The sequence below is a fragment of the Podarcis bocagei genome (genome assembly GCF_964188305.1).
Source record: "Podarcis bocagei genome assembly, chromosome: 16".
Classification (NCBI taxonomy): Eukaryota; Metazoa; Chordata; class Lepidosauria; order Squamata; family Lacertidae; genus Podarcis; species Podarcis bocagei.
The window spans coordinates 35,290,978-35,311,805 of NC_138142.1; the positions used below are offsets into that span (position 1 = coordinate 35,290,978).

The 20,828-nt window shown below is 48.3% G+C and overlaps 1 protein-coding gene across 1 annotated transcript in view; it reads right to left on the reverse strand.

Moving 5' to 3' along the window:
- The window catches only part of CHRNB2 (cholinergic receptor nicotinic beta 2 subunit), a 42,716-nt gene extending 26,056 nt beyond the window's left edge, over positions 1 to 16,660 (reverse strand). Inside the window, exon 1 of the mRNA XM_081173654.1 lies at positions 16,501 to 16,660. Coding sequence (XP_081029780.1) covers positions 16,501 to 16,543 — 43 coding nt within the window. The 5' untranslated portion in view covers positions 16,544 to 16,660. The remainder of the gene's footprint in view (positions 1 to 16,500) is intronic.
- Between the last annotated feature and the right edge of the window lie 4,168 nt (positions 16,661 to 20,828).

Here is a 20,828-nt window from a genome sequence, read left to right on the forward strand (position 1 = left end):
CTGTGCCCCCTTGGCTATGGGGAACCACTTCCACAGCAGTAGGACTTCTTAAATCTGCAGACCCCGTTATAATCAAATACCGCACAGACATTCCTTTTCCTTGCGTCAAGCAATATCCCCTCCCCACAGAAGCAATAGAAGGATTGAAACCAATGATAAAGGACTTCATGGATCAAGGAATCCTTGTGCCCTGTGCCAGTCCATGTAACTCACCCCTCCTGCCTGTCAAGAAACCTGGCCCCCCAGGTACTCCCATCAGATACCGCCTTGTGCAGGACTTGCGGATCATAAATAATTTTGTAATCCCAAGACATGCCATCACGGCCAATCCAAATACCATATTAACAGGAATCCCTCCTGACAGCACACACTTCAGTGTCGTGGACCTGTGCTCTGCATTTTTCTCTATAAGAGTCCATGAGGAAAGCCAGTTCCTTTTCGCGTTTACATGGGGAAGCAGTCAATTAACATGGACTAGATTGCCCCAAGGCTATGTAGAAAGCCCTACCATCTTCGCATCAGCCCTGCATAAGGACCTACAGGACTTAATGTTCCCAGCAGGATCCGCACTCTTGATGTATGTTGATGACTTGCTCTTGAGTAGTACCTCAGAGGAAAATTGTCAAAAGGACACCATTTACCTCCTTACAGCATTGGCACACAAGGGGCACAAAGTCTCACCAAAAAAACTTCAGTACTGCCTTACCAAAGTCAAATATTTGGGCCATATTATAGGGCAGGGAACTAGAGCCCTTACCTCAGAAAGAGTAGAAGCTATTGAGAGAGTTCCCTTACCAAAGACTAAAAAACAATTGAGAGGTTTCCTAGGAATGAGTGGATTCTGCCGTGCCTGGATCCCGGGGTATGGTGAACTGACCAAACCTCTGGTGCAGATGACTAATAAGGATGGACCAGAACCCCTTAATTGGACTAAGGAGTGCCTCAATAACTTTGAAACCATAAAACGTGAACTAAGATCAGCACCTGCCCTAGGGCTCCCTGACTATCGGCTTCCCTTTTCCTTGTTTGTTCATGAACAGAGAGGGGTGGCTTCAGGGGTTCTGACTCAAACATTCCGGGGACAGGAAAGGCCAGTTGCCTATTATAGCGTCCAGCTGGACAGCGTTGCAAAAGGGACAGTAGGATGCCTGAGAGCAATAGCTGCATCAGCAGAATTGGTGGAAAGGGCGTTAGAAATCGTGCAAAACCAAGAACTTGTCCTAAATGTGCCCCATGCAGTAGCCACCTTGCTAAATTTGCGCGGCTGCCAACACTTCAGTAACGCCAGACTCAGCCAATATGAAGCTGCCCTACTGACCCCTTCAAACGTCCGCATTAAGAGGGTTAATACACTCAATCCTGCAACCCTCCTTCCACTCCCTGATGACGGCACCCCCCACCATGATTGTACCCAAGCTGTCAGGCTGGCTGAAAAACCACGAGATGATTTAGATTATCTACCATTAAAGGACCCAGATCTCACCATCTTTACAGATGGGAGTTCAAAAACCATTTCTGGAGTACGGAAGACAGGATATTCTGTAGTCACCCATGAGAGTATATTGGAAGCAGCGCCTATCAGTCCTAGGTATAGTGCACAAGCTGCTGAACTAATTGCCTTAATAAGAGCATGCGAATTAAGTGAAGGAAAGCGCATTAATATATATACAGACTCCAAATACTGTTTTGGTCTAGTCCATGCTACAGGAATACTATGGAAACAAAGAGGATTTCTAACAGCAGCAGGGACCCAAATCTCACATGCACCACTTGTAAAGCGGCTCATGGATGCAATACATCTTCCTGAGGCTATTTCTGTAATTCATTGCAAAGCGCACACTAATGGAACTGATTTTGTCTCTGTCGGAAATCGCATCGCCGACTCTACAGCTCAGGAAGCCGCAATTTCCTCACAGCCTCAAAATGAATTCCAGGCTCTTGTAGTGCCTTCAGACGTTGATTTTACACGTATGTACAACTCAGCCCAGGCTGAGGAGGTTAAGCATTGGCAGGACATAGGGGGGCATAAAGTTGGTCAAACCTGGACACTTCCTGATGGGCGCCTCATAATGCCCAAAGCATGGGTCCCCAAACACTTGCGTATCCTACATCAATGCACACATTGGGGGGCAAATAGACTGGCCGATAGTCTCCTTAGACACTGGTACGCCCCAGGCGCTCATCAACATGCAAAGGCTGTTTCAAAGAACTGCACTATCTGTGCCAGCTACAACCCAAAGAGGGAACCCAAAAAGCCCCCTGGGTCTCGACCATGGGCTTTTCTCCCTTTTGAAAGCCTGCAACTGGACTTTGCAGAACTTCCCAAATGCTTAGGCTATAAATTCATACTTGTCATAACAGATCAGTTGTCCTTTTGGCCCGAAGCATATCCAGTCAAGCGTGCAACTGCACAAACTGTGGCCCGTATTCTGGTACAAGAAATCATTCCCAGGTTTGGAGTACCTAGACGTCTAGACAGCGACCGGGGCTCTCATTTTACTGCAGAAATAGTACAGTCAGTAGCAAAAGCGTTCGGCATTAAATGGCAGCTGCACACCCCGTATCATCCCTCATCGTCAGGGCAAACTGAACGCATGAATGGACTAATCAAAACTCAGTTAGGAAAAATATGTGCAGCCACTGGTCTCAAGTGGATCAACGCCCTTCCTATCGTATTACACAATATCAGGAGTCAACCGAGAGGAACCTTAAAACTTTCCCCTTATGAACTCTTGTTTGGGCGCCCATCCCCTACCCACACCACTCAGCTTCCTGTGTCCGAACTTGAGGTGGGAGAAAACGAACTGACTAATTATGTTATACAACTACAGCGACATCTTAAGAAGCTGCACCAATACGCTGCAGCAAATCAAAATGTTCCCCTGGATGTGGATGCCCATCCCTTTCAACCTGGGAACTGGGTCCTAGTGAAATCATTTAGGAAGGACACTCTAGAGCCATCATGGGAAGGCCCCTTTCAGATCCTTCTCACGACACCCACCGCAATTAAAATATCAGAGAGGAGTGCTTGGATCCATTACACCTTCTGCAAGACGTCCAATCCTCCAAGCTTCCCTGACGCAGACCCAGACCCCCCGCCGGACGTGACTCTGCCTGACAATGAGGATTGCCCAACTGATGACAACGGGGGTAATCGTAGTCCCCTAGCAGCTGGAGAGGAACCAGGGAAGAGTTCTGAAGAAAAGTGGCTCTCGAGGATACTTGTCGATCCTAGCCCAGAAGACCCCGATCAACCCCCCATCAGAATGCAGTTCCGGAAGGAAGAAAAAACCAGCTCCAACACTGGATAATCTCTCTTCTCCCCCTTGTTCCCCCCTTCTTGTCACCCCTCCCCCTCCTTGTGTGTGTGTGTCTGTGTGTGTTGTCTGTCTTCTTTTCTTTTTACAGGTTCACCACTATGACTTCCTGGAGAATCGCCTGCCTGACGTCCCTGTACCTCATCTGTACCCTCCTTCCAGTCACCACCAGTGTACCGCCAGGGTCCCAGTGTGGAGACACCCCCGTGGAACACTTCTACCTTGATCGCGACCTTACTGACACCAACGATTTCAACGCCTTGGGAGATTTCGACTTCTGCCTGTCAGGCACTAGGAACCTGATTCCCCATGCCTTCCGACCACGACTCAGAAACACCCAAGCCTGGGAACTTATCATCAGAAGTGCCTCCTATGCCATCCTGGGACGAGCCATATACACCCTTGAAGATCCATGGATCCGCTTGGCCTGTCACAATGGAACTTACATCCAAGCTGAATGGGGAAAAGTCAGCAGACACTATCAACCCTCTGAAATCGGCAAAGGACTTTGGGAAAGCTACACAGATTCCATGTACTACGAACATTGGACTTATGGATTTTATTGCACCAATCAAATGGCTACTTCCACCTACCAAGGTATTTGCGTCCGAAGATTCTGCTGTATATGGGACCTACACACAACTTCTGACTGGGTAGGAAAAGCGTATCTTGAAGGGTGGTTGCATCCTGTGGGTGGTGGGAAAACCTTGGAATGGGATCCTGAGGGACCGCAGCGATGTGGGGGAATAGCAACTGACCCAATGCTCCTCAAGTCCCAGGACCCTGTCCAACCCATAGGAACTGCCCCAAGACATGTTAAGCTCTCAGAAATAACACCTCCCCCCCCAGCCCGCAGACTATCGTCATGGCAAGCAAACTCTTATGTACAACTGTTACAGAAGGTAGTACAAACCACAAATCTTTCGCAGTGCTGGATCTGTGCACACGCCCCGTCACATATTGATGAAGGGATACCCTTCATAAGCACACCCCTTACACTAGATCAATACAGATCTAGTTATCTGCTTCAACGCAACCTAACTTTCCTGAAACCCAGCTCCCAATATATTTATCTGAGTGGCCGAACCTTTGGACCAGTGTGCAAGGAGTTCTCGGGAACTGGAGACCATGTAGGCTCCAGTGCCTGTAATGTTACCATCAAAACCGACCCCGAGGGACTCACCACACTGGTTCGTAACCACTCCCACACCCGCTCATTCAAATCTCTCAGTGATGCTTTGACTGCAGTACTGACACCCTTCACTCGAGAAAAACCTATGCCAGACCTCATTACTGCCTTCCGCACCGGGCGTATAGAAAAGCCGCTGGGAGGACTATTTTGGATCTGTGCGCAAAGAGCTTATACGTGGGTCTCTATTCATATGCAGGGGTCCTGTTACCTCGGCCACATTCACCCAGGGTTCAGAGTTACCCTAGCTCTACCTGGCGGCCGCTTGAGAAACAGGCGATCCCCCATTCCCACGACACGCCCACAGCCAAAACCAAATGGGGAAACGTGGCTCCGAGCTCTCCTCCCCGCTTATGGAACCTTCTCAAATCACCTAGACATTCTTAGGCTTGCTGATGTCCTGTTACAATTCATGAAAGAGTCAGAAGCCACTACACGTTCTGTCCTTACCGAGCTCACTGAAGTGCGCAAAATGTCCATTCAAAACCGTTTATGTCTGGACTATTTATTGTCATCCCAAGGAGGTGCTTGTAAATTAATCGGGACAGAATGCTGTTCCTTTGTGTCAGACCAGACCCTCAATATCACTGGACACCTTGACTCCATAGATTCCCTAACTGATACTCTGAAAGAGATCCCCCATGAAGGTCTTTCCGATTGGGATCCTTGGTCATGGCTACCTCAGACCTCTTGGCTCCGTGAATTAGCAAGAGGCATACTGATTATATTCATTTCCCTGATTGTCTTCCTTGGTCTCCTGTGCTGCTGCGGACAATGTATTCCTATCCTTATGTCCAGTTTCCGTTCACCCTTACCCCACACTCCCATTCTTGCACCATTGCAACCCGATCGCACCCTTCCCGAGGTCCTGCCCATGTATCACCTTGGAGAAGGAGAGTATGTAGCAATGGATGTGAGGCAATAATTTTTTTTCCAAAAAATTAAGCCTCAGAGAGGGGAATTGTCATAAGAGAGTCAGGGTCAGAGAGGAGAATAAAGGTAAAATGATCCTAATGATATCATCCTACCCAAGTCTCACAATAATAATAAACTGTGCCTTAAAGAATGCATTGTTGGGAAGATGCCATCTTACTGTGTCTCTTCACGTATCATTGAATGTAATATAATGTGTGCCTTTTAATGCATCATCTTAACGTAACGTGCCTGTTGCCATGTACCTCTTTCTCCATGAAGCTATCCTTTTAAAAAGTATTGAATGTATCCAAAATGTAGTTTGCTGTACTTTTCTGAATGTATCCAAAATGTAGTTTTAAAATAATGTAACAATCTAAATATTTCAAAATGTATATACTTGACTCAATAGTGTATCCAAAAGGCTGCCAAAACTCAATCCACCACACTGCCTCCTACTGGGTCTGCAAACCATACCATGAATACACACAGATATGAGCTCAAAATAAAGCAATCCTATTTTCAAAAAAAGTATGCAAACATCAGGCTATCACCCGAATTGATAGCAATGCAGAATAGGATTTCACATTAACATTTAAGTTATTTCCCGAACATCTTCTCAAACATCCAGCCTCACACCTGCATGCTGATTATCAACAGTTGCGGAGGTTTTCCTGTAGATAAAGGAAAAGCCATTTTAAGCAGATCCAAAATTAATTAACACGAAGATCGACACATACCACCTGAAGATCGACACCTACCACCTGAGCCCTTCAGCAAATTGACACCTCCAGAAACTCTTTCAACATCCTGTTTACCTTATGTTAATCAACTCTTCACACCCCTCATATCGCTTCCCCCCACCTCCTTGCTATTGATCTGAATGAAAATCAAAAGGTATAAGAATCAAGGCAGTCCCTTTGTTCAGGGTCTCTGACTCCGTGTCATTGCGTGAGCGGGGACCCTGTTGCAACAGTTTTTTGTGTTGTTGGTTTGTTTTTTTTCCTGTTCTTTCAATAAAGATCAGGCTTTGCTTTTTCCAATCCTGGTGTGGTCTCTGTCTCTTCCCGACCGGTACAGAGCCTTCATTTGCGCTCCTTCCAGGGCCCTGGTCCTTCTTCTGAGGAGGGGGCCCCTTGGGGAGGCAATCAAAATTTATTACACCACCTCTGACTGTAGCCTTTACCTGATCTTTCACGCATTTGTCTAAACCTACTGTACATAACTCCTGCCAACCTAGCAGTTCGAAAGCCCGCCAAAGTGCAAGTAGATAAATAGTTACCGCTCCGGCGGGAAGGTAAACGGCGTTTCCGTGCGCTGCTCTGGTTTGCCAGAAGCGGCTTAGTCATGCTGGCCACAGGACCCGGAAGCTGTACGCCAGCTCCCTCGGCCAATAAAGCGAGATGAGTGCCGCAACCCCAGAGTCGGTCATGACTGGACCTAACGGTCAGGGGTCCCTTTACCTTACCAGAGCCAATGGTAAGTGGAGCCAGCTTGCTCGAATTTTGCCCCCTTCACCCTCCTCCTAAGACTAGGGAGGAGGAAGGTGACAGACAGTGTCACCCCATGAACTGGGAGTAAGTGGGAAGGCAGCCAGGTGGGGAGTTGACTGAAGGCAGGCAGAAGTTCTTGAGGTAAAGCCTGAATCAACCAGCCTTCATCGTGGCTGCAGCATTATCTGAGTCACGTCCCACCTATGATTATCAACTCTTTTTGTTTGTTTCTTCCTGGCCTCCTTTTGCCTTTAGCTGCTGGATAACAAGCTGAAAGCCAACAGGTCAAGCTGGACCTGGTGTGGTGGTACATAGCAAGGGCCACCAGCCAAATTTTCTTCCCAGATGTCACAAAGGAGGCCTATTTCAAAAATCTCGTTCCTAACTCTCCTCTGCACCTCCTTCTTCAACACGGTAATATTCTTGTCGTTCCTGTGTGTGCGCCTATATCCCCACACTTGGTGTTGTTCGGGGTTTTGGTGAGTGGTGTGTGCCTTTTAACTCTGAAAGCCCTTTTAGCCTCACGCACAAAGACCACTTAAAAACAACCACACGCCGTAAGGATGAGCACAGCTAAAAGGAAGCCATCAGAAATACATTAAAACGGCAGTATAAATAGAATTTGAAAGGCCAGCTGCATCAGGCCTCCTCTCCCTCTACTGCCACCAGGTAGCAGTCATTCCAGCAGGCTACGTCAGTGGGAGAGATGAGAAAGGCCATCAGCTGAAAGGCCAGCTCTGTCTGGCTCTTCCTACCCCTGAGCTGCTTCCATTCCAGCTCCTCATGATAAGAGTTCCTGTTTCACTTCAAGAAATGGTGCCTGAGTTTACTTCTTTCCTCTTCCCTGCTTGTTGCCTTTTCCTTTTGTGCCATCACTTTTAGGCCTGCGGGCAGGGAAGGCCTTGTTTTAATTTGTAGTCCACAAACTGCTCTGCAAGCCCTTTGGCTTAAAAAAGGGAGTGCAACCGCTCTAAGGGAGTCCAACTGGGACGCGGATGGCGCTGTGGTTTAAACCACAGAGCCTAGGGCTTGCCGATCAGGTTGCCAGTTTGAATCCCTGCAACGGGGTTAGCTCCCGTTGCTCGGTCCCTTCTCCTGCCAACCTAGCAGTTCGAAAGCATGTCAAAGTGCAAGTAGATAAATAGGTACCGCTCTGGCAGGAAGGTAAACGGCATTTCTGTGCGCTGCTCTGGTTCGCCAGAAGTGGCTTAGCCATGCTGGCCACATGACCCGGAAGCTGTATGCCGGCTCCCTCAGCCAATAAAGCGAGATGCAGTGCACGGAAATGCCGTTTAACTTCCCGCCGGAGCGGTACCTATTGATCTGTTTGCACTTTGACGTGCTTTCGAACTGCTAGGTTGGCAGGAGCAGGGACTGAGCAACGGGAGCTCACCCCATCGCGGGGATTCGAACCGCCGACCTTCTGATCGGCAAGTCCTAGGCTCTGTGCTTTAACCCACAGCACCACCCGCATCCCTGGCGGGGCAGGGGAGGTCCGGGGGGAAAAAAAGTGTAACTCCTTAGCTTTCTGTCCCAGCACATTGCGATCCGGACCTGCCTACCTCCCTTCCTTTCCTGCCGAGGCTGTGAATTGCAAACGCTTCTGCTCGCTCCCTTGACAGCTTAATTGCAATTTTGGGAAGTGGCTGACAGGCGTTGGAAAACAAGAAGCCTGACTTGAGTAAAGAGGTCGTTGGGAGGATCGATCGAAGGAGAGAGAGAGCGAGGGGATAATGTACTACTGTACAGAAAATATATTTTACGGCGGGGGAGGGAGGGAGAGAGAGAGAGAGCGCATGTTTAGTTGGCCACAGATCTCTGTGCCAACTTTGTCCTTGCGCCAGCATGGCTCAGGCAGGCAGCATCACTTGGGGGCAGGATGAGGATATTCTTCTTGGAGGAAGGGTGCCCTTGAGCCCAGAGTATCGTGTTTCCCTTTCTGATGGTGAGAGCCATTTGACAGAGGAAACAGACTACATCGTTGGAAGTTTTTAAACAGAGGTTGGATGGCCATCTGCCAGAGATTATTTAGCTGTGAATCTTTCCTTGCACGGGGGTTGGACTAGATGACCCATGGGGTCCCAGATCTCTGATTTTACTTTGATAAACTCGATTAAATTGTCCTTTAACACCAACTCTCTTGGGATGGGGAACCTGCAGCCCTCCAAATGTATTATTATTATTATTATTATTATTATTATTATTATTATTATTATTATTATTATTACTGATAGATCAGTTGGTTAGAGCATGGTGCTGATAATATTGTGATGGCCTGGGACTCAGGCTCGGAATCGGAACCAGAGGAGACTCAGTCTGCACTGGATCCTTTGCCTCAGGCATCATCCAAGTCTGGGGCCTGATCCTGAAGAGTCCCAGTCTGCACAGGTTTCCCTGCAACAAACACCAGCTGGGCCAAGTCAGGGGCAGGAGCCTGCACTGACTCCAGATGTGAGGATTATGATCTGTTGACTTCAGCTGGGTCATCGCTTACAGCAGCTCCACTACCGGTTGGGTCAGGGGAGGCTGAGGCGGCCTCTGGGTCTAGTAACCCACCGACGTCTCCCGAGCTGCAGAGACTAAGGTCTGAGAGAAGGAGAGACCTGAGAACTCGCAGGAGGAGTGCTCACCTTCGGGCGAGACAGGGAGGTGAGTCGCCGGGGGATCAGGACCGGCCGTTACCCCAACAGAGATAAAAGGCTGTCGGACCCTGCTCCAGGTTGTGGGAGCAACATTTCTGTATGCTAGATCCTGCCCCTGTCCTTGCCTAGTATCCTGCATCATGTCCTGCCTTGGCCCTGTCAGACTGACTCCCAGCGGAACCTTTGGATTCTGGTCCAGTCCTGGACCGCGTTTGACGGGTTACCCCCGGGCCCAGCACAAATACCAAGTTTGTAGGTTTGATCCCCAAATCGGACAGCTTCATATTCCGGCATTGCAGGGGTTTGGACTAATTATGATTCTCAGGGTCCCTTCCAAGTCTACAATTCTATGATGATGATTTAAACTTATTGCCTACTTTTCACCATCAGGTTCCAGGACAGCTCCCAACAGTTTAAAATTAAATTTTAAAAACTCTTAAGCCAGGATCAAACCATACTTTATTATTCCAGCTTTTGAGCTAACCATCATTTACAACTACGTTTATCATCCCTGACCACTAGGCAAGCTGGCTGGGGCTGATGGGTCCAAAGATATCAGGCGGGCCAGAGGTTCCCCATCACAGCTGTACAGCGGTACCTTGGTTCTCAAATGCCTTGGTTCTCAAACACTGAAAACCTGGAAGTAAATGTTCCAGTTTCTGAATGTTTTCCGGAAGCCGAACATCCAGTGCGGATGTCAGCTATTGTTTCTGGGGCGCCTGCACCAATCGGAAGCTGCGTCTTGGTTTTCGAACATTTCGGAAGTCAAACGGACTTCTGGAATGGACTAAGTCTGGCACTTTGGTTTTTGCTATTTATTTTGCGTTTTTGTTTTTGTGGCTTTTTCAGTTAATTTGTTTTTGTGGCTGTGTGGAACCCAGTTCAGCTACTGATTGACTGATCCGTGTGACTGCGGAAATGGATAAAAGCCCCCCATCCAAACAATGACTATCATCGGTGCAGGTAAGAAAAAATAATGATTTTAATTTTTACCATCTACAATAATGTCTTATTTATTTTATAGTACAGTACATTGATTATTGCTTCCATTTTATGGATCCATGGTCTCGTTAGATAGTAAAATTCATGTTAAATTGCTGTTTTAGGGGTTGTTTTTAAAAGTCTGGAACGGATTAATCCATTTTGCATTACTTTCTATGGGAAAGCGCACCTTGGTTTTGGAACGCTTTGGTTTTGGAACGGACTTCCGGAACGGATTAAGTTTGAGAACCAAGGTACCACTGTAACACAAAGACCAAACAATTGTGACACCCTGCCAAGCTGACTGTAGCCTATCAGTTGTATCTTATAATCTCTCTCCCCCCCCCCAAAAAAAATTTGTTCCTTGTGTCAGATGGCAGCAAGTGGGCATGACCAGTCACTCTGGCAAACCATGCTAGCTTGCCTTGGCAAGGTGGAATCTGCCTCTGCTTCTTCTATTCTTGGCAGACTGCTCGACAGTTTTGGCTGGATTCAAGCATCACACCCAAAACAAGGCTTGTTTTTGTTTTTTACACCTGAACCTTTTGGGCACTTTCCAATGCAATGCTAAATGCTTCTGGCGTGAGCTGGCGTGAGCTAGAGGCTCCTGTCTTCCTCCCTCTTGCGGTGCCTCTGGGGTGGAGAAGGTTCCACCTCTGCTTTTAAACTAGCCAGAGTTCCTTGTTATGCCAGAACTTAGGGAAACACTGGTTAGTTTAAACCAACTGGGTGGTCTACTCTCATCATCCCTAGCATGGCCAATAGTCAGGGATAACGAGAGCTGGTGTCCAGTAATATATGGAGGGTTGAATGCTGCCCAACCCTGGTTTAAAGGGAGAGAGAAGGAAATGTTCGTCAATTCGGCCTCGGTCCAGTATATCTGAAGGAGCATCTCCACCCCCACTGTTCTACCCGGACACTGAGGTCCAGCACCAAGGGCCTTCTGGCGGTTCCCTCACTGCGAGAAGCCAAGTTACAGGGAACCAGGCAGAGGGCCTTCTCGGTAGTGGCACCTGCCCTGTGGAACGCCCTCCCACCAGATGTCAAAGAGAACAACAACTACCAGACTTTTAGAAGACATGCGAAGGCAGCCCTGTTTCGGGAAGCTTTTAATGTTTGATGTATTACAGTATTTTAATATTTTTTTGGAAGCTGCCCAGAGTGGCTGGGGAAGGCCAGGCAGATGGGCGGGGTATAAATAAATTATTATTATTATTATTATTATTATTATTATTATTATTATTATTATTATTATTATTATTATTATCATTCAAGGATTGCAATTCCCTACGGGCTGCCTTTGTGGCTAGAGCCGAAGAGAAAATTGGGCAGAGCAATGGATGTGACTCTTTACTGAGCTATGGCCCTTCCCTAAAACATAGAGACAGAGGAAGCTGCCTTATACCAACTCAGACCATTGGATTCACCTTAGCTCAGTACTATTTACACTGACTGGCAGCAGCTCTCCCGGATTTCAGGCAGGGGGCCTTCTTCCACCCTACCTGGAGTATTGGACCCGGGACCTTCTGCAACAGGTAGATGCTGTACCACTGAGCGATGGCACTCATAGAACATTGGCAGCAGAAGCAACAAGAACAGAGAAATGAGAGCGCAGTGTTTTGTGCCTGGAAGATGGGAGCTGTGGGGGAAACCATTGGGTGAGTGGTCCATGATTCATAGGTTGCTTCCTTTCATAACACATCACACCCGATGCATAATGAATGGTGCAAGCTTGCCCATGAAGTCATGCGTTGTTGCTGCATAGGGACTGGGGTTTGGTGGGTGGGGGAAAGAACGGAGGCAGAAAGAGATCTGAAGAATCATATGGAAAGGGACGATAATGTAAATATAGAATGTTTATGGAATTTCAGCAGTGGGGCTCGGAAGATCATGCAAGGGCAGTCCAGACCCTTCAAGGCTGACCTGCCTGTCACTCAGCACCCTTCTCTCCTCTGTCTTCCTTTCATTGCTATCACAATATTTCTCTCTCTTTAACATAGGAAATGAGGAAACTTTAGGCCTCCAGATGTTGCTGTACTACAGCTTCCATCATCCCTGACTACCTTGGCCTGATGGGAGATGGAGTCCAGATGGCCCCAACTTCCCCATCCTTGCGAAAGAGAGAAAGAAGAGTTGTAAAGACCTCTTCTCTTCAGGAGCGAGTCTCCTCCAAAGCAGAGGTTGGGAACTATGGGCCCAGGGGCCATACGCATCCCTTGGGGCTTCTCTGAGACCCTCCTCAACCTGCACACCCTCCCATGCCACACCCCTCACTCACCCTGCTTGGCTTGGGGGTTTCCCCCTGGCTATAATGTGCTATGGTTTTCCCAGTAGTGATATATGGAAGTGAAAGCTGGACCATAAAGAAGGCTGATCGCCAAAGAATTGATGCTTTTGAATTCTGGTGCTGGAGGAGACTCTTGAGAGTCCCATGGACTGAAAGAAGATCAAACCTATCCATTCTGAGGGAAATCAGCCCTGAGTGCTCACTGGAAGGACAGATCCTGAAGCTGAGGCTCCAATACTTTGGCCACCTCATGAGAAGAGAAGACTCCCTGGAAAAGACCCTGATGTTGGGAAAGATGGAGGGCACAAGGAGAAGGGGACGACAGAGGACAAGATGGATGGACAGTGTTCTCGAAGCTACCAGCATGAGTTTGACCAAACTGTGGGAGGCAGTGGAAGACAGGAGTGCCTGGCGTGCTCTGGTCCAGGGGGTCACGAAGAGTCAGACACGACTAAACGACTAAACAACAACAACAAATAATGTATCCTTGACCTCTGATAATGCTTCTTCCATGCTGAACGGAGGACAGAGAAGTGTGTCTATGAAGACTCACCTACTGGTCATTGGTAAAATCAGCCACGTTTTAAAAAGTAGTTACATAGAAACAAATAACCTTGATCTATTCAGGAATGGGGAAACTGGTCTTCTAGACGCCACTGGACTCTGGTTTCCATCAACCCTGACCACTGGCCAGGCAGGATGGCACCGTGCTCCGGCGGCAGCAGGAGGCCCCATTAGCTAAAGTGGTGCTTCAGGTTAAGAACAGTTTCAGGTTAAGTACAGACCTCTGGAACGAATTAAGTGCTTAACCTGAGGTAGCACTGTACATGTATAGAATATTTCACATGGGAAAGTCTGTTGCATATCTAAAGCAATCCTTATGACAGTCTTGCAGGGCAGACTAGGGAAAATGTTATTTCCCCTAATTGACGGGTGGGAGGGGCGGTGCTGAAGCAAAGAGGTGGGGAATGGTACCTGTGGATGAGCTGGCAATGGACTCAGCTGCTTAGCCACCAGGGACCCTGGAGTCCTTTGGAGTCTGGATGCTGGAGGCTAGCAGTAACTCACAAGTAACTGTGGTTCATCCGTCTTCCTCGCTGCTGCTGCTGCTGCTGCTCTGTGCAGCTCTCCTGCACGACAGGGCTGGAATTCCCTCTGAGAGTTAACTATACATACAGCGCGCACACATACACCCAACTGCATGATTAACTGTGATTCCTCTTGACATGCATGAGAGAGGAAAGGATGTTAAGTTGCCCTTCTACAATGCACACACGGAATGGATTTGCCTGCCAGAACAGGCATTGCAAATTCGAAATTACCTACACAATGTTTATAAAGTTCTGCTTGTGTGAGCATCATCTGATTCTCCTCAGGAATGTGACAGAAGTTTATAAGATCAGGAGTGATGTGATGTTGAAGAGAACGTAGTGTGAAATGTTTCTCTCTCTCTCTCTCCTCCTCTCTCTCAGCTTCCACCACGCCTCCCTCAAAGCACTATCCCTTGAAATGGGCTAGGTAGGCATTTCCTGTTAAGAGAAATGGCTGGATTTCCTTTTAAAGCAGGTAGGGGGAACCTGCGGCCCTCCAGGTGTTTCTGGTCTTTAACTCCCATCATTCCTGACCATTGGCCATGCTGCCTGGCGCTGATGGGAGTTGGAGTCTGACAACATCCGGGTGGCCACATGTGCATTTAATATGTGATCCCTGACGGGTTGGGACAAGTGTCTAGGAAATAGGTTGGTAGCTTCTGGCCCTCCTGATGTTGCTGGACTCCAGCTCATCATCATTCCTGACCATTGGCCATGCTAGCTAGTTGGAATCCAAAAATGTATGGAGAACCAGACATTCCCCATTCCTGATCTAATAAATAACCTATAGAATTCTGCTCTGTGGCTTTGTTTAAGACAGTTTGATGGGCACACAGGGTTCTTCTCTGTTGAATCCAGTGTTGAGGTTGCTCTACTCCACAATAGGAGATGGATCGTGTTCATGGAGAACAGGACTTTGGGCATGTCATTACCTGGAAAATGTTGTGTGTGAGGCATCTATAAGGGGAGGGAAGCTACAGGTCAACACAAAACAGCAAGAACCTAAATACAAGGCATCTAATTTATCTGCTGGAAGCTGCAGAATACCCAGATGTTAAACCTGTTTCCTTGAGGGACTCTGCCCTCTCTGGACGATCCCTCATTTTAAATATTGTGGGGTGGTTTTTGTTTTTAATGAATATCTCACTCCCCCTGCAATTCACCCCAAAACAGCTTGCAATTAAAAAACACACAAGTAAACATTATGTATTAAAAGAAACCCATCACAGTAACAGCCAAATTATTCTAGGCCTGTAAAGCCCAGCTTGCGCAACTGCACCATTCAAATACTTAGTAAAGGGCCCCTTCTGCAACAGGAGTGGGGAGCCTGTGCCCATCAAGTCATGGTTGGACAATGATTCCCATCACCCCAACTGGCAGCCAGGCTGGTCAGGGATGATGGGAGCTGGAGTCCAGCGATGTCAGGAGGACTGCAAGCTCCCATCCCCTATTCAACACTGTCTGCAACTGCCGTACAATTGTCCTCTCATAGAAGTCTTGCAAGAACCCAATACCCAGTGGAGGCTAGTCAATTGGGACACTGCCCCACCAAGCTTAGTGTGCCCCCACCTGCCTGCCTTTTGACTCATAACCAGGCCAGGGGTGGCCTTGCCGGTCGGCACCCTTAGTCTCAGTGATGCCCCTTGCAGAACTCAGCAGGGAAGAGGAGGATGGGGACAAAACTATAATCAGTTAGCTCTGCCTGTCATTAGCTCTGGCTCCGCCTACTGCCGGGCTCCCTGCCTTCCGCCCCACCAGCCCCAATGAGCACCAGCCACCAAAGCCAATAACCGCCAGATCACCATCTAGTGCTCCTATCAACCTCTCCTCCATCCTCATATCGCTCAGAAGATCCTCCGGTGTTTGCGGGTTCTCCCCTTCTCCCTCTCCCACTCTCCTTGTTTCCTTCTCTCTCTCTCATCGTCATCGTGCCTGGGGTTATGAACTTTCCAGCTCCTGCAGCTGCCCCTTGCTGGAAGACAGATGGAGCTTGCTGGACGGTCAGACAGAGCCAGTCCCATGGAGTTTCCCTGGGGCTATCCTCCAGCTGTAAACAGTCGTGCCTAAGGGGAACCTAATCTCAGCCCCCATCCTGCTGCCCCACTCCCCAGCCTCTTTCGCCTTGCCTAGTGCGGTTCCTCGGATGGAGGATGGGCAGATAAATGACCTTCCCAGATTCCCCCCCCCTCCAATTTTCCCCCCTTTCCTTTTTTCTTTTTGAGAAGAGGGAAACTTCAGCATGAGTTGGCCTGTTGAGATGGAAGTCGCCTTGCCCACCCTGAGTACTGGTTAGGCAGGAGCTGGACGGGGCGATCTGGCTTCCCCGCTAAGCCATCGGCGGCCTGTCAAATCTCTGCCCAGCTGAGTAACTGACGTATTTTTCAAGAGCATCATTTGGAGACACAATAAAAATAGAAGCTCGTACTCGCGACCGGCAGCGGCTCCCCTCCCTAGGAAGTCGAGAGGAGGAAAGGGCGCGCTGTCTGATTCTAAACAAAGCCTCTGCTTTCATTTAGAGTAGGATGCTAGTCTTGGGGGAAAGGGAGCCCTAAACGCTATAGGTAGGGAAAGGGGGGGGTCACACTTACTTCTTAGGATCCCAAGGAGGCAGAGGCAGATCAGAAGAGCCATTGAAGCGGGTGGGCGAGGAATCTTCTCCCTCAAAATAAAGACATTGCCTCTGTCCTTACGCGTTCCACACACCCCCTCCAATATGGGGGGTGGGTTACAATCCAAGTGGTGCAGGCGGTTCCGGCAGCTCCTAGGATTGAATGAGGTGTGTGTGTGTGTGTGTGTGTGTGTGTGTGTGTAGGTGGGGAGACTGCAGAGAATGGAGGCTCCTCTGAGTTGTTTTTTTTGGGGGGGCACCGCAATCTCTAACCCAGCCCAAGTTCCTTCTAAGTCGCCCCCACCTTTCGGCCGCTCTCCGTGGTGCTGAAGACCAAGCCGGCGCTTCCTCTTTCGGGGCAAGGGCGCGCTCTCCGTGGTGCTGGAGCGCTTTGCCGCTGTCCCTGGTGCTGAATGGACCGTCAGCCCCGCCGGAGAGCCATGCGCAAAAACCCGGGAGCCCCCATCCGCTCACTCACCCACCTACCAACCTACCCACGCCTCGACCTCGCCTGGCTCGCCAAGGCGATGCGCAGGAGAACCTGTGAAGGGGCCGAGGCGAGATGATGCTCAGGAGGGCGGGGGGGGGGGGGAGAGAGAGAGGCAAGTGCCAGGATGCTCCAGGCTCTCTCTACATTTGGCGTCCTCTCTCTCTCTCCAGCGCCTTGGCTCCGGCTGCTCCCCTTGACGCAGAGGCCACCCCTGAGGAGCTGGCGAGCGCTGGCTCTTACGTCCCCGGAACACACGGGCCGATCCAAGTCCGCGGGGACCCATCCGCCGTCTGCCGCTAGAGGCGGAGGACGGGGAGGGGGGGAGGTAGCTGCCCTTTCCCCAGCGCAGGGGAGCGGAAGCGAGTGCCTCAGAAGCTCGGAGATGAGGATGGACAGGACCACGCCGGCATCCTTAGGACTGGCCTATACCGAGCCCTCCTGATGGAGCGCATTGCTTGGTGTATATTCAGGATATGGAGGAGAGTAGAAATCTGAAGGATGGAAGAAAGGGCTAAGATATTTGCTTGTATTTAGATGGCTCTCTCTTTGTGTGCGTTATTTCCTTTGTCGCGCAGACATAAAGGTACGGCTATGGGGAGTGGGAGAGACAAAGTCTTAATGCTCTGTAAAGACCCTCTGCCCCGCCTTGTGCAAGTCTGGATGAGTATGGGAGAGAGGGGGGAGACTCCTTCCAGGGGGAAGAGAGAGATAAAGAAAAATGCGTACTTGAGGGAAAGAGACGGAGGAAGCCGACTTATACTGAGTCAGACCACTGGTCCATCCGGTTCAGTGTTGTCTACATCAGGGGCTCCCAAGCTGTGATTTGTGCACTGCCAAAGGTTAGCAGGCTTTGTTCAGGGGATCCGAGGCATTGCTGCATTAAATATGCATATTGAATTTCAAATTGCCTTTTTACTGCTTCTTTCTTTCCTTCCTTCCTTCCTTCCTTCCTTCCTTCCTTCCTTCCTTCTTAAAATTATCTTATTAAAAGTATAACAAACAAGACAGGCAGGGTATTCCAATGAGTCAACAAAAGAGGAAAGGAACTGAGCACGCTCAGGTATAAGGTAAGGAGATGAAAGGTATAAAGAAAAATACCTGAAGAAACTTGTACAGAAGAGGCAACACAGCAGCATCACAAGATAAGACATAAACAGCAGATCAAAAACTGATATAATCTAAAAGAGCGCCGGATGAAATTGTATTTGGATGGCATTTGCCATCCGTGTGACTGTGTCATTAAGTAAGCTACAAAAACCCACTACAGTAGACAGTTCAAAGAGTGTGCTTACCCTCTGAGAACCTGGAGTGGGTGGGTCAGTTATCTGATGTGGCTATAAATAAGGCTTTTTTAAAAAACCAGCTTGCTTTTTAAATTTATTGTATTGTATTCTATTGCCTTACCATTTTAATTCCAAGATACAATTCAAAATCAGACAGCAAATAGCACAGCCCATTTCAATTGCTACAATGGGCAGAAATTTCACGACGTGATACAGCAAGGCAGTTGAGCAATATTCAAGTAGTCCAATAGTCTACAATGACCAGCAGCTGCTCTCCAAGGGCTCTCCCAGGGGATGTTTCCAGCCCTACCTGGAGATGCTGGGGATTGAACCTGGAACCTTCTGCATGCCAAACAGGTGCTCTAAAACTAAACCAAGGCCCTTCACTGATGGGACACTCAGTTATACTGTGCCAGACCACTGGTCTCTCTAGGTGAGTGGTGTCTACTCAGCTCCAACTGATAGCAGCTCATTCCCAGCCCTAGTTACAGATACTGGAGATTGAACCTGCATGTAGTGCAAACACTCTACCACCCAGCTACAGGCAGATCTGTTACAGTATGTGCATATCTTCTTCTTTGGTGATCACTCGTAGCCGAGTAAGATTGTCTTCCATAAACACGGTTTTAACAATGAGTCCGTAAGTGACTGTGGAGGCCAGTTCTGGATCCACACGTCCTTCCACAGTGGGGACATTGGTTTCCGGGCAGGAGCTGATCACGGTGTGGATTTGCCAAGCATGCTTCCTCCTACCACGTTTCTCCCTTGCGTCCTGAGTTCGAGTGTCGTCAAAGCCCATGAAGAAGAAGAAGAAGAGTTTGGATTTGATATCCCGCTTTATCACTACCCGAAGGAGTCTCAAAGCGGCTAACATTCTCCTTTCTCTTCCTCCCCCACAACAAACACTCTGTGAGGTGAGTGGGGCTGAGAGACTTCACAGAAGTGTGACTGGCCCAAGGTGGTAAAGGCTGTTCTCCAACCGGAGCACTCACAGGCCAGTGTTTCCCAGTTGTCAGATAATTCAGCGAGTAGGTGTGTGTGTGTGTGTGTGTGTGTGTGTGTGTGTGTGTGTGAGAGAGAGAGAGAGAGAGAGAGAGAGAGAGAGGGTAACAGGATGATAGTTCTGTGTGCGTCATCCTTCCATCCATTGATGTTGGAAAATTCAGGACTGAAGAAAAGAAAGAACTTCTTTTTGTAGTTAAACTATGGGATTCCCTCTGGCAGGAGGCAGTGATGGGCCCCAACCCGGATGGCTTTAAAAGATTTGACAAATTCATGGAGGAGAGGGCTGTCAGCAGCTACTGGCCAGTGGTCACTCCTCTGTTGGAGGCTTCATGCCTCTGAATGCCAGGTGCTGGAGATGACAGGCAGAGTGATTCAGGTCCTGCTTGTGTGATTCCCAGTGGAGCATCTAGCTGGCCATTGTAAGAACAGGATGGTGGAGTAGACTGGTCATTGGACTGATTCAGTGGGGTTCTTCTTATGAGTGAATATGAATGTTAAGAAATTGCACGATAGAAAATAACATGGCACCAGCAATTTAGTTGTAAGATATATGAGAGTAAGTGATGTTTAAGAAAAAGATGAAATTTGAAGTAATATTATGTTTAAACTAAGCAGTTAAGTATTTGACAAAAAATATCTAAAGTTTGAGACATAATATTTGAGAAGTACAAAATAAGAATTGAAACAAGGTATTAAATTGCTGTTCATAATTTTATTAATGAGAATACAGGAAAGGGAGATGTGAGGAAGCCCAAATAGTTATGAAAAGAAAAAGAAAAAAAGTGGTAGGAATGGTTTTGACCTTTCTTTATTCTATGTTTATGTTGCTGTTTACTTATGTTTCTTCTTGTTTGTTGCTTTTTGGTGAGGGTATTGTATATGTTTGGTGATTTTCTTCTGTTTAAAACTTGTAATAAAAATATTATTAAAAAATATATATGAGTGAATAAGCCACAGTTGTACAATCTGTATCAACACTCCTTTCCTGTACTGTATGGCTGCGCTTCTGGTGTGGGAACTCAAGAGTGGTACCTCGGGTTACAGACGCTTCAGGTTACAGACTCCACTAACCCAGAAATATTACCTCGGGTTAAGAACTTTGCTTCAGGATGAGAACAGAAATCCTGCTCCGGCGGCACGGCAGGAAGCAGGAGGCCTCATTAGCTAAAGTGTTGCTTCAGGTTAAGAACAGTTTCAGGTTAAGAACGAACCTCCGGAATGAATTAAGTACTTAACCCGAGGTACCACTGTATGACTTTAAGTGTGAGAGAGTGTATGTGTTTGAGTTGTGCGAGCCTTTGTGTGGCGTTAGCTGCACACGGGTATGTCTGTGTTTTTAAGTTAAAGGTAAAGGGACCCCTGACCATTAGGTCCAGTTGTGGCCGACTCTGGGGTTGCGGCGCTCATCTCGCTTCATTGGCCGAGGGAGCCGGCGTACAGCTTCCGGGTCATGTGGCCAGCAGGACTAAGCCGCTTCTGGTTGGCAGGAGCAGGGACCGTGTATTTAGTTGACTCCATATGCTTTTTTGT